The sequence below is a fragment of the Polyodon spathula genome, chromosome 21 (genome assembly GCF_017654505.1).
Source record: "Polyodon spathula isolate WHYD16114869_AA chromosome 21, ASM1765450v1, whole genome shotgun sequence".
Classification (NCBI taxonomy): Eukaryota; Metazoa; Chordata; class Actinopteri; order Acipenseriformes; family Polyodontidae; genus Polyodon; species Polyodon spathula.
The window spans coordinates 18,449,952-18,462,227 of NC_054554.1; the positions used below are offsets into that span (position 1 = coordinate 18,449,952).

Below are 12,276 nucleotides of genomic sequence, written 5' to 3' on the forward strand. Positions count from 1 at the left end.
AGCGATGCAATATCAAATGAATGTTGTTGGCTATTGCTGTTTATATTTTGCATTTGTGAATTTAGTGTTCATGGGGTTAAAGACAATGGTACTGGCTTCACTCAAATGCTGTGATCGGCAAGCCACTCCGTCCTGGGTATCGCTCAAAAATCTGGACAAACTGTGTGGTGGTTAAGTGAAGCTAATGTAACAGGGAGGAGGCTGGATGTGAACAGCCACCCACGCACACCACAAGCATGGAGTCTTACCATCATGCAAAACAGCCAAGCTCGTCAGCAGGTGTGGTTAAAGAGCTGATAATCTCCAGTCACCAACACTGCCTGTTACACTCAGAAAACAACAGATTTGAACCCAGGCCTCCAGAGGTGATGTTCGAATCTATCTTAGCGAGTCGAGTTCTCACCGCTTCTTAAGATGACTCCGCCTCAGTGGGAGGAATGGATTTGTAATTTATAAAAAAGATCAATTATGGTATCACACTTGAATATACAAATTGATTGTGTCTCGGTTTTTTTTGTATGGTACATTTAGTGGACAAGGATGACAAATGGTCCAGTATAAATACTGGACTGGTTAACGTCAGACCAAAAAAAAATAATACGAAATATGACGTTGAGGTTTCAATTAAACATAAATGTCTCTCCGTTTTGTTTCGATAAGAGGGAGAACACTTGATGACGATTCACGAAGTTTTTTTTGGTGTTTAAATACCGGTTTGTACCGTACGAGGATAAGTGAACGCTTTATCTCCGATATTTATGAGCCAGTTTCGGTTTCGGAAAAAAAGGTTTGACTAATTTATATATTACTAATATGAATGTGTAAATGTTCTGGTTGTTATAGTTATTATGAAAGTGGAACTAAGTACGTGCCATTAAGGCTAGTGAATTCATCACTGCAGCCAGTAGTAACTTGGGACTCAAGGAGATCTGTTTCCACTGATGTGGCTACAGGGGCCGGTGCTTCACAGGAAACACAAAGCTAGATTTAGATTTTATTTTCTTTTTTCTGAGTAAGAAAGACAGCTGTTGGCATTTTGCACAGACCAGGCACTTGGTTAGGACTGGTGTGTAACCATGGAAACATGAGGACAAGAAAGATAAGCTACTACAAGAAAAGTATAATAGGGGTGACATCAACAATTATATACAAGAGGCTTAGATGAGCAGCTTCAAGTGCTGAAGAGATGAGACATGAGGAGAGATAACCTCTTACCTAAACAGTATATTTTTCTAAGTTAATAACATGAGTGTGAACTTAGTGTTTAACTAACACAGAGACCAGAAAACATCATGTACAGCAGCACTGTTCCATACTGTTTACAGGTCAGTATTTAATAAGACATACCAAGTTGACAGTCTGGTTTATTTTTTTATTTATGCTTTTACTCACTCCAAAGTTAATTTTAGTTACAGAGGCACATGCTTTCTCCCTCTTGTGAAATACTGCTAAGTGCTTCAACATTGTGTGAGCCAAACATGCATGCTCCTATTAACACTTGCAGCAATAGGAGGCTATAAATTACATCGTCAAGATCCAAAGCCTTTTTTTCCAAACTGTGTTTTTGTTATACTTACATTTTACCAGAAGCACACATAATAATACTTTCACCTTGATTTCATGAGGGAAGGAGCATCCTAAATATGTTCGAGCGGTTTAAACCCACGTGGAGCACACACAGTTAAAAGCCCAGTACGGTGACCTGCCACATAAAAACTGTTGCTTACCTGAAGACTGGTCTGGCTGTTTGGAGATGTCATAGGCCACACTGTAAAGTTGCACTTGCTTGCCACCAGGAGGCACTGGCTGCACTGGCAAAAAACAAAAAAAAACAGATATTTTACAATATCTAGAATATATATATATATATATATATATATATATATATATAATTTTTATTTAATGGGGGGGGGGGGGGGGGGGGGGGGGGGGGGGGGTTTCTTAGATGTTTCAGTAAATGTCAACACTATAATAGGGGGGGGGGGTACTCGGGGGGGGGGGGGGGGGGGGGGGGGGGGGGGGGGGGGGGGGGGGGGGGGGGGGGGGGGGGGGGGGTGGGGGGGGGGGGGGGGGGGGGGCTACAACACTAAATTTTAAGCCCATGTGCTTCTATCTCACACACAACCCAGCTCCCTGTCTACTGTGAGTGTAACCCCATGTGTTTCTATCTTAGACTGCACCTTGCCGTTCTCTGTGCTGCCCCCTGCTGGCTGCCCGCTGGTGCTATCCATGCTCTGCCCGCTGCCTGCGCTCCGAGTGCTGCCCACACTGCCCGTGCTGCCAACACTGTTCCGGTCGCCAGCTGTGGAGGTGAAACAGGACTGCGCTCAGCAAGGGAGATTGGAAAACATTCAACCCCCTGTGCTCCATCACACAGAGAGAGGCACTCAGCCCCCAGTGGGGTCAATAACAATCCTGGCTTGTGATCCTTCAATTTCATTTCATATCCATTTAAATCCCCCAGAAATTTCTAACGACTCTGACACCTTGCTTGCTCCCCAGTTATCTTGGTATCCGTGAATAGATAATAGTCAAATACATTGCAATCCGTCCCACGTTAGTGGCACTCCAGATATAACTTTCCTACCAATATAGAGCTGGGTTAGGAATTGGTTTTAAGTCAATATTTGTTCCAAGAAGCTTTAACTACTTCCCTTCTGGGTATTTGTATATAAAATCCTTGATCAAAAACCTGGACTTTTACTAGCATCTGAAGAGCTGACTTGAAAGCAGATAACTGGAATTATTCATGGCAATTCAATTAACTCAACTTTCAAATTATTTGGATACCCACACACCAAAGTGAACTATCCATCTATTTTAATATTAAAAAAAATAAAAACATATCAACAGTTATTTTAGAACATAACATAAGGGACAGTTTTTTAGTGAGTGTCCAAATATTACTGAAACTAACAAAATAGGTGACCATGACGTACACTAAAGGAGTGGAGACAAATCCAGTTTATTACCTTTTATTACAACATTATCACTGGTCTTATTTTTTGCTTGCTTCTGTCATTATTTGGGATATGCAGATTAAAAGTCTTTAAAAAATATCAACACTGACTTGCAAACTGGCAATTCCACAAAGCAGCACTTAAAGCTAACCCTGTAAAAGCTTGCTACTGTTGATTCCAAGGCAGACATGGGGTTTACTGTATGCACTAGCAATGTTCTTGCAAAAATAAAATGAAACAGCCATCCTTAACAACTAAGGATCCCTTCCCTGGTAGGAGGGTACTACTGGGATCATTTCCTTCTTGTTTTGCTGCCCATTTCTCCATACACTCTGTTCCATGCTGCAAGGAGTAATTCAAGCATGGCGGCAGGATAGGATGGCTTCAAAGTCAGTCCCCAAGTAGCTCATCTGGTAAAAGCATGGCCGCTGGTGTAGGGCGAGTCATACAGTCAGGGGAGTGCAGGTTCTGAATGGAGTGTCGTATTGGCCTTGGTGCTCCCGCGGGTTAGGTCAGGTTGACCAGGATTCCATTGGGAATTAGTCACTGGCAGCACAAAACTCCTCATCACGCTAGAGCACACCCTACCAGTCAGGCACCTAATGAGCTCAAAGTGGACACCTGTAGGGCTGGCCTTTGTCCTGTACAGGTCGGTAGCTCCCCGGCATCCGCTCTCAAGTTCCTGGGTGTAGAAGAGGAAGCTGGCTCTGTCGTGGGATCGGAGGACACCCACTGAACCTTCACTTATCCTGAGGTGTGTAGGGAATTGCTGCAGTGTTACGCTCCAATAATTCTGACTTGTTTTTCCTCTTACAAGAACTCTAAGAAACAGCTCCTTCAAGCTTTGACTCCCTGTGGAGGAGTGTCCTGCCCCTTTATGTTTATTATTGTTTTATGTTGTATGTAATGTGTTAATGTTGGTGTTTATGTATAAAATAGATATAAATATCAGTTGTGAGCTTGAGTGTTTGAAATGTATATTTGTATTTAGGCACGAGGATTGCACAGCACTTCATGTGCAGGTAAAATGTAATAATATGCGAGCACGGGGAATTGCACTTCATTAATTCACGTGCCGTTGTACCGAGACTCCAATTGAATGATTGATTAGCAATCGAGTATTGGTATAGCTGCATAAAAGCAGCATGTTTTCACTCACTCAGGGTTGTGTGTTCAGCGAGTGGAGAACCGGTGTAGAGAGGAGGTAAAAACAAAGTAAATAACAATTGCTAGTACGTGCTGGAGAAACAGCACGGTACTTGTTTGTGTCTGTTCGTCCACTCGTTTGGCCTGGGAGGAATGATCAACCTCTTGTGGGCCAGAGATGGAGAGCGATGGGAAGCCTGGAAAAAGCAAATCCGCCCAGTGTCCCTCCCAGGCATTGCAGACATGGTAATCAGCTACCAGGCTGCAGATATGGCAGGGCTCCCGTTATCTCCAGCTCCATCGTGAAAAGCCCCGCCGCTGCCGTCTCCAGAGCCAGAGGGAGAGGAGCCATTGCTGCCTTCTCCACCAGCAGAGGGAGAATACCTGCTGGTTTCATCTCCACAGCCTGAGGGGCAGGAGCACAAACGTCCACAGCCCAAGAGGGAGGACGCAGAGTGTCCTCAGCACAAGAAAGGGGAGCCCCCAGGTCCACAGCTCAGGATGAGAACAGCGGAGGAAAAGTGCCTGCTGTTCTCACCTCCGCCAGCAGAGGGTTAATGCCTGCTGGCTCCACCTCCACCACTGTGGGAGGACTACACGTCGTTCCCACCACCACCAGCAGAGGGAGAATGACTGCTGGTTCCACCACCATAAGCAGAGGGAGAATGCCTGCTGATTTCTCCACCACCTTCATGAGGAGAGGAGCAGGAGCTGCCTCTGCCTCCATCCCTACCACGCTGGGAAGAGAACCAGAAGCTGCCGCCAGAGAGCCAGCACTACCCCCTGAGCACTATCTTCCCCGCACAGCACAGCACTGACATAGGCATCACTTTCCCGGGATTAAAGGGAGAGCTGCACTAGTCCCCTGGAAGCGAGGGAAAGTCGCACCAGTCCCCTGCAAGTGAGGGAGAGCCGCACCAGTCCCCTGCAACAGGGGGAGACTACACGCTGCTCCCACCTTCGTCACCAAAAGACTACACGCTGCTTGCACCTCCACTGCCAGGAGAAGAGCAGCAGGAACTACCTGCGCCACTACCATCGGAGGACTGCTTGCATAAAGTGAAAGCACTCTCGAAGCTGCTGTGTGTGTGCTGATGAATTCAGTGTGTGATAGCTCTCTTGAAGCTGCTGTGTGTGTGCTGATGAATTCAGTGTGTGATAGCTCTCTTGAAGCTGCTCTGTATGTGTTGATGAATTCAGTGTGTGAAAGCTCTCTCGAACCTGCTGTGTGTGTGCTGATGAATTCAGTGTGTGAAAGCTCTCTCGAAGCTGCTCTGTATGTGTTGATGAATTCAGTGTGTGAAAGCTCTCTCGAACCTGCTGTGTGTGTGCTGATGAATTCAGTGTGTGAAAGCTCTCTCGAAGCTGCTCTGTATGTGTTGATGAATTCAGTGTGTGAAAGCTCTCTCGAAGCTGCTCTGTATGTGTTGATGAATTCAGTGTGTGAAAGCTCTCTCGGACCTGGTGTGTGTGTGCTGATGAATTCAGTGTGTGAAAGCTCTCTCGAAGCTGCTCTGTATGTGTTGATGAATTCAGTGTGTGAAAGCTCTCTCGAACCTGCTGTGTGTGTGCTGATGAATTCAGTGTGTGAAAGCTCTCTCGAAGCTGCTCTGTGTGTGCTGATGAATTCAGTGTGTGAAAGCTCTCTCGAAGCTGCTCCGTGTGTGTTGATGAATTCAGTGTGTGAAAGCTCTCTCGAAGCTGCTCCAGTGTGTGAAAGCTCTCTCGAAGCTGCTCTGTATGTGTTGATGAATTCAGTGTGTGAAAGCTCTCTCGAAGCTGCTGTGTATGTGTTGATGAATTCAATGCATGTAAGCCCTTGCGACGCTGTTACCTGTGTTGTCTCCATGCCCGTTTGCCAGGTGAAAGGTGATGTAAGGGGGTGGAGCGTACAGCTGGTAGGAGTCGTCAGTCTGGGGGGCAGTCAAGCTGGTGAGGGGGGGTCTGGAGAGTATCTGCTGGCGCGGCATGGGCAGGGAGGAGTGGCGGGAGAGGGTGCCACCTGCAGGGAGAGAAGAGAGGACAGCGGAGACAGGTTAAGCATAGTGGAGGCAAGGGAGGAGAGCAAAGACAGGTTAAGCATAGTGGAGGGAAGGGAGGAGAGCGGAGAGGGGTGGGTCAGCAAAGCAGAGGGAAGGGAGGTCAGTAAAAGAAGGGCTGGGGTTGACTCACACTATACCTTAGCAGGCTTGGGAACGGTTAGATATATTGGTCCCATCCAGTTGAAGTGTGCATGATAAGTTAATATGTTGAGTGGTGGGGTTTCTTACTGGGTGAGAGGAATGTGAAGCTGTTCAAACCGATTTCTGTTATAAGAGACATCTTTATTTTAGCCCCTACCGGGGTCCGGGGCCTACATCTCTTACTTGTCATTTGAACAATAAAATCATTATACTGTATATCTCCCTTGTATCACAACACTCCAGTTTTCTTTCATGCATAGCAAAATTTGCATCTGATGTAATTTCTCAGAGCAGCGCGCATTCTGTCCAGACCAGATTGACGTGCGGAACTCTGCAAGAATGCATCCCGTCTGAAAGAAACAAGCACCGATTTATCACTACTGTAGAATAATTAGTTTCAAGTTTCTTTTTAAATAGCACTTTGATTTAATCATCTTCTCCTATATATATTGTGTAATTTTAAGGTAATTATTATGGAGATTATTAGCTTGCCATGCAAGTAGATTTTATTTTCATTTTAATAAATTGTAGTGTTTTTTGTGCTTCACATACAAGCTAAAAAAGTTACATTGTGGTCTACGACTTTATGAAGCTACACCTTATATAGCTAGAACAATATTTATCCTATGTCTTCAAGTGGTTTCTTATGCAAACATTTCCTTTTAAATAAACTACTATCTGCAGTTTACAAAATCATGCACACACAAATCATATAGACTACAGAGACAGAGTAATCACATGGTATAGTTTTCAAGACGTTCAGAATTGTTTGTTTTGTTTTAGTCCAGCTTTCATCCACTCCCTTCTGTAAATGAACATTCCCAGCTGCTGTCCTCAATAAATAAAGTTACTTGTGGGCACTGACTTGTAACCAGTGGGTTCTCATAATTGCAGAAGTAAGAATATGTAGGAGTGCTGTACTGGTTAAAATATTTGGATAAATGTATTGGTTTATAGCCAAATAAATTTGAAACATCTACACAAGGCTAGGAGTGTATGGTAATGTATGCCAGTTATTGTGTTCACCAATGTGAGTGTGACGAGCAGAGCTGGAAGCACAGGCACGATTTGGCAAAACTATGAAAGAGAAAGGGTGACGTGACCATGCCAGTACAGGTATGTTTCAGTCAAAAAGCAACACTGGCCTTCTTGTTGTTTCTGCTCTTACTGCAAATTTGATGTACTGCAGAAGCATACGTAAATAGTAAAAAAAAAGTTTCTGAAAAAGCTTTAAGAAAATGTTTAGTAATAATGCACAGTAATTGCAGTTGTGTCCTTCAATCCAAGATTTTAATTAAAAAAAACATGACATTAAAACTATGTGCATTTTGTTTTAATGACAGGATTACACAAGAATAAAATCCATGCTTCTTTTTCTGAGCTGATTTCTAGTTGTTTTGAATCCCTTAGCAACAACTGCTAAAGATATGTTTAAACAACCTTACAGCTTGTTTTAGCTTTTTTTTTTTTTTTATCTCTATGGTGGCGGTAATGCGTCAAAGTTAATTCATATTGGCTTTTACTTCGCCAGAGCTGGGTGGTGTATCATCATTTTAATGTTCAAACTCCATCCAAAATGTAGTGCAATGCATCAAAGCAAGGGGAAACTTGCAAGCAATGATGGTAAACTGTCAGACTTGTTAAAACTATCAGACTTAGAAATATTCCTGATGAATCTGAAAATGAAGACTGCACTCACAATCTACAATTAACACTAGAACTGCTGGTGTTATGCCTAAAAGTGTCACTGCCAAATAGCGTCACCTGGCAGAATTTGGCATCTATAGGTGCCAAACAGTGTCACTGCCAAATGGTGTCACCAGACTGGAGACACTATTTGGCAGTGACACTACTGGGCATCTATAGATGACAAATAGTGTCACATCATTATTTAAACACACACTCTGCGTCTTTAGCAAGTACAGGTAAAGCTTCTGGCCACTTTGTAAAATAATCTGCTGCTGTTAAAACAAACCTATTCCCCTTGTTTGACCTAACAAATGGCCCAATCAAGTCAATTCCCAGCAAACCCCCCAAGGACCTTCAAAGGGAACTGGCTGAAGAACTGGGCATAGCATTTGTATTTTTTGTGTCCGCTGACACGTGTCATAGAGAAAACAAAACGAGAATAAAAAATAATACATAATAAAAAGATGCAAACATTCATAATGTAAAACCATGTAAAATATGAAGCAATGATAAATGGTTATCCTGCCATCATTTTAATTAAATCCTAGACTCCCATGAAAAAGACATGTAAAGCACTTCACAACATTGTGAATGACTGCCTGCCTGGTATTATTCTATATATGTTTTTTATTGTACCTGACTTTTTTTCCTGTCAAAATGTTTACACAGAATAACACTGATAATACTCAGTTTCAGTTTAATTCCAATTGGAACTTTAGAACTGCTCTAAAGTAGCACACCCATGTACAAATGTCTTTTGTCTTGTTTCTCAAGTAGAGTCTGGCCTCTATCTTCTTAAGGGTTTCCTTCTGACCAAAATGCTTCCCACGGGAGAGTCATAACATTCCCTGAAGATTTCTCTCCTTATGCTTTTATTAAACACAACCTGCCTTTTTCCTGCCTTATCTTTCCCTATATAATACAGTTATTTGCCTAAAATAAAAACGTAATAAATTAGTGAGATATTTGCATGACATATCTGACACGCCAGCAAAGTATATACCATAGCACATTAAACATAACCTATGATAAACTGTTCATATCAAACATTTGGATGGACCCCTACTAAATATTCAATAAAAAATATATATACAGAAACTTTTCTATAAAAAAAAAAAAAAAAGTCTTTATTGGGTTGTAACAGGGCCAGGAACACAGCTAGGGAATAATCAGGTAATTGGTAGCTGGTTAATCCCCCGTCTGAATATATAAAAACCTGCAGTTTGCTGCACTGGGGGAGGGGAGAGAGAGAGCGAGTGAGGAGAGAAAGAAAACAAAATCAATCAATCAATAAATAAATAAATAAATACTTACTGCGTCAGTGAAGTCATTCGACCAGCCTGGCCAGTATCTTTTTTTTTTTTGTAAAACCTTTTATTTATTTTTGTGTTAACAATAAAACAATGCACCACGCGTCTTCTTTTAAACTGCAGTACTGGCGTCAGTATTTTTGTTCCTGCTTCTGGCCTGACATCACCGCAACGCCAGCCTGTCACACCTGGTGGCAGCACTGGATCACCAGCGCATCCTGGACGCAGGCAGAAGAGGGTACTGCAGCTTTTTCTTTTTTGTATATAACTTTTTAGGGTGAGCAAAAAGATGGGAGGAAGAAGAGGGAAGGAGAAGCAGCAGCAGAAAAAGCAGCAGTTGCAGCAACCGAAGCAGAAGAGGTGGTGGACCTGGGCATCAACTCGGTTTGGACCTCTGGACTTGGCAGCCTAGCAGGAAGAATGGAGGACTGAAGGGGCCCCCCCATGTGCGGAGCCTGTGGTGAGTTTGGGCACGTTCGGGAGGACTGCCTCTATGGTGACCCCCAATATGAGGAGGCCTGGAACCAGGGCCTGGTTGGGGATGCAGCAGAGTGGTTCTGGAACAGCCACAGCCCAAGCCTGCCCTAGCAGAGGAAGATCACCTGCTGGTCCCACCACAGCCACTGGAGGAGAGGAGCTGGGGAGCCTTCCTCCACACCATAGGAGTGACACAAGAGTGCTACCTCTGTGGGGAGTGGAGGCACTTTCCACTCAACTGCCCCCTCCCACTAGAAGAATGCCTGCTGTGCCCATCCTCACCAGCAGTGGGAGAATACCTGATGGTTCTACCACCTCCACCAAGAGGGGAGGAGCCCGAAAGTCCTGTGCATGAGTGGGAGGAGCCCGAACATCCTGCGCCTGAGTGGGAGGAGCTCGAGCATCCACAGCCCAAGAAGGGGGAGTCGATGCATCTGCAGCCCAAGAGGGGGGAGTCAGTGCATCCACAACCCAGCTGCCGCCGTCGCCTCCCGAGGGTCCTCTGCCGCCGTCGCCTCCTAAGGGACCACAACGGCCCTGCCGTGGATCGTATGCCAGTTTGCCATCGCCTGGGGTGGGTCGCTGCCAGTCTTGCTTTTCCCGGGGTCACTACCAGTCTTGCAGGTCTGCAGGAAGCACTGGGGCCAGCGCCTCAGAAAAAGGGGCTGCAGGCTACAAAGAAGGGGGGAAGAGGTCAAGAGACCAGCTCCCCCTACGACAGCATGGCCGGAGGCCCAACTGGAAGGCGCTGCCAGCCACAAAGAAGAGGGGGAAAGTCAGGAGATCAGTTCCCCCAGCCTCAGTCCGGCTGGAGCCCCGGAAGAGGGAGTTTCCAGCCAGGAAGACATGGGGAGGAGGACCTCCCACCATGGCCACCCCCATGGACTATGTGTGCATACACACAAGGGGGGGGGGGGGGATGTGTAACAGGGCCAGGAGCCCTGCACATAGAAAAAGGGACAGGGCAAAGCCCTGCCGATTAAAATGTGTTTAATTTTTATTTGTATTGTTTAATTTTAGAACGGAGTTCCCCCTCCACCTTGTGTTATTGTTTTGCACGGTTTTATTTTTGTATTCTGGCATTCTGGCAGAGGCGAGGTTTGGCAAACTTGTAATTGAAAAACCTGTGCAGAATGCAGCTGGTGAATAATCAGCTAATTGGTAGCTGGTTAATCCCCCGGCTGAGTATATAGAAACCCGCAGTTCGCTGCACTGGGGGAGGGGAGAGAGAGAGCGAGTGAGGAGAGAAAGAAAACAAAATCAATCAATAAATAAAGAAATACTTACTGCGTCAGCGAAGTTATTCGACCAGCCTGGCCAGTATCTTTTTTTTTTTTTTTTTTTTTTTAATTACATTGAATTCTACTGCCACGAGTATTAATATAAAAAACGATACAGAATAACACTAGTTTTAAAAGTTGGAGGTTAACACTATAAACTTAATATGGGTAACAATCTGAACAAATGAATAATTTAAGCAAGTTTGTACTATTAAATCCGTGTACAATACATATCCTAACATCATCAATAAAATTCAACCCTTCACAGCTGACATGCCCACAATATGCTGTGAAACACTTAGTACATTATAATGTAATGTGCTAACGTACATGGACATAAAAAAAAAAAGAAACATGTAATCAGGGCTCGCAAAATCGCTAGCCCGACGTTCCGGGACAACCAAAAACATCTGTCAGACAACGTGTTTTTTTGGTTGTTGCCCGACAGGCAATCCGATTTTTTTACTCTATAACAAGATAACGTTCTGTGATTTAATCAAACAGCGCTTTCTCAATCGAGACTCCGCTCACACATCATCAAGGTAAAACACGTTTAGAGGGATCAATGTGTTTCATTGGTAATGCTTGAGTGGTTTCCGGGGTGACGTACACGTAAACGTTGCTTGTGACCAAACCCGGGAGGATTGCCCCGTGTAACACCCCTGACAACTGAACAATCATATCTAGTCAGCGCACTGGTATATGTCAGATGACTGTGTCGTCTCCAGTGAAACAAAGGTTAGGACGGACACTACGACAGCCAAAGTATATGCTTTTATATTGAAGGATGTGATTTTTTTAAAACTTGTTACCTTTATGAAATCATTAACTTTATTTCCCAACCCAGGATAAAAAAAAAAAAAATCGAATACAAGTTATCACTGACTCTGATTTAGCACGTAGCATGTTGAGATCGTTTTTTTTTTTCCATTTATTTAATGTGATTAATAAAATGTACGGTAAATGGTGCATGCTGGTAACTTACAGTACCGAGTCAATCAGCAGTCAGGGTCCAAACCATCAGCCGAGTGTCGATATACTATTTACATCCTCGCTATATAGCCTTCATTATACGATTAAATACTGATTTAAAAAACAAACAAACAAAAAAAATCAAACTGCTACTGATGTTGGCTCGTACATGTCTATACAACCGGCACGGCAAAGCAACAATTGATTTTTATTTATTTATTAAAGAACCAATGTTTCAATTAACAATTACAATTGAAAC

The 12,276-nt window shown here is 43.9% G+C and overlaps 1 protein-coding gene across 5 annotated transcripts in view; it reads right to left on the reverse strand.

The window, feature by feature from the left end:
- LOC121296563 (caskin-2-like) overlaps positions 1 to 12,276 on the reverse strand; it is a 207,911-nt gene that overhangs the window by 21,373 nt on the left and 174,262 nt on the right. For 2 of the 5 annotated variants that reach the window (XM_041222265.1, XM_041222264.1), the window contains exons 12-14: positions 5,941 to 6,108; positions 2,181 to 2,302; positions 1,728 to 1,806 (exon numbers count right to left, since the gene is read on the reverse strand). In XM_041222265.1, the coding sequence (XP_041078199.1) occupies positions 1,728 to 1,806; positions 2,181 to 2,302; positions 5,941 to 6,108 (369 nt within the window). Of the gene's footprint in view, positions 1 to 1,727; positions 1,812 to 2,180; positions 2,303 to 5,940; positions 6,109 to 12,276 lie in introns of all 5 variants that reach the window. The other 3 variants (XM_041222268.1, XM_041222267.1, XM_041222266.1) reach the window with 3 other exon arrangements.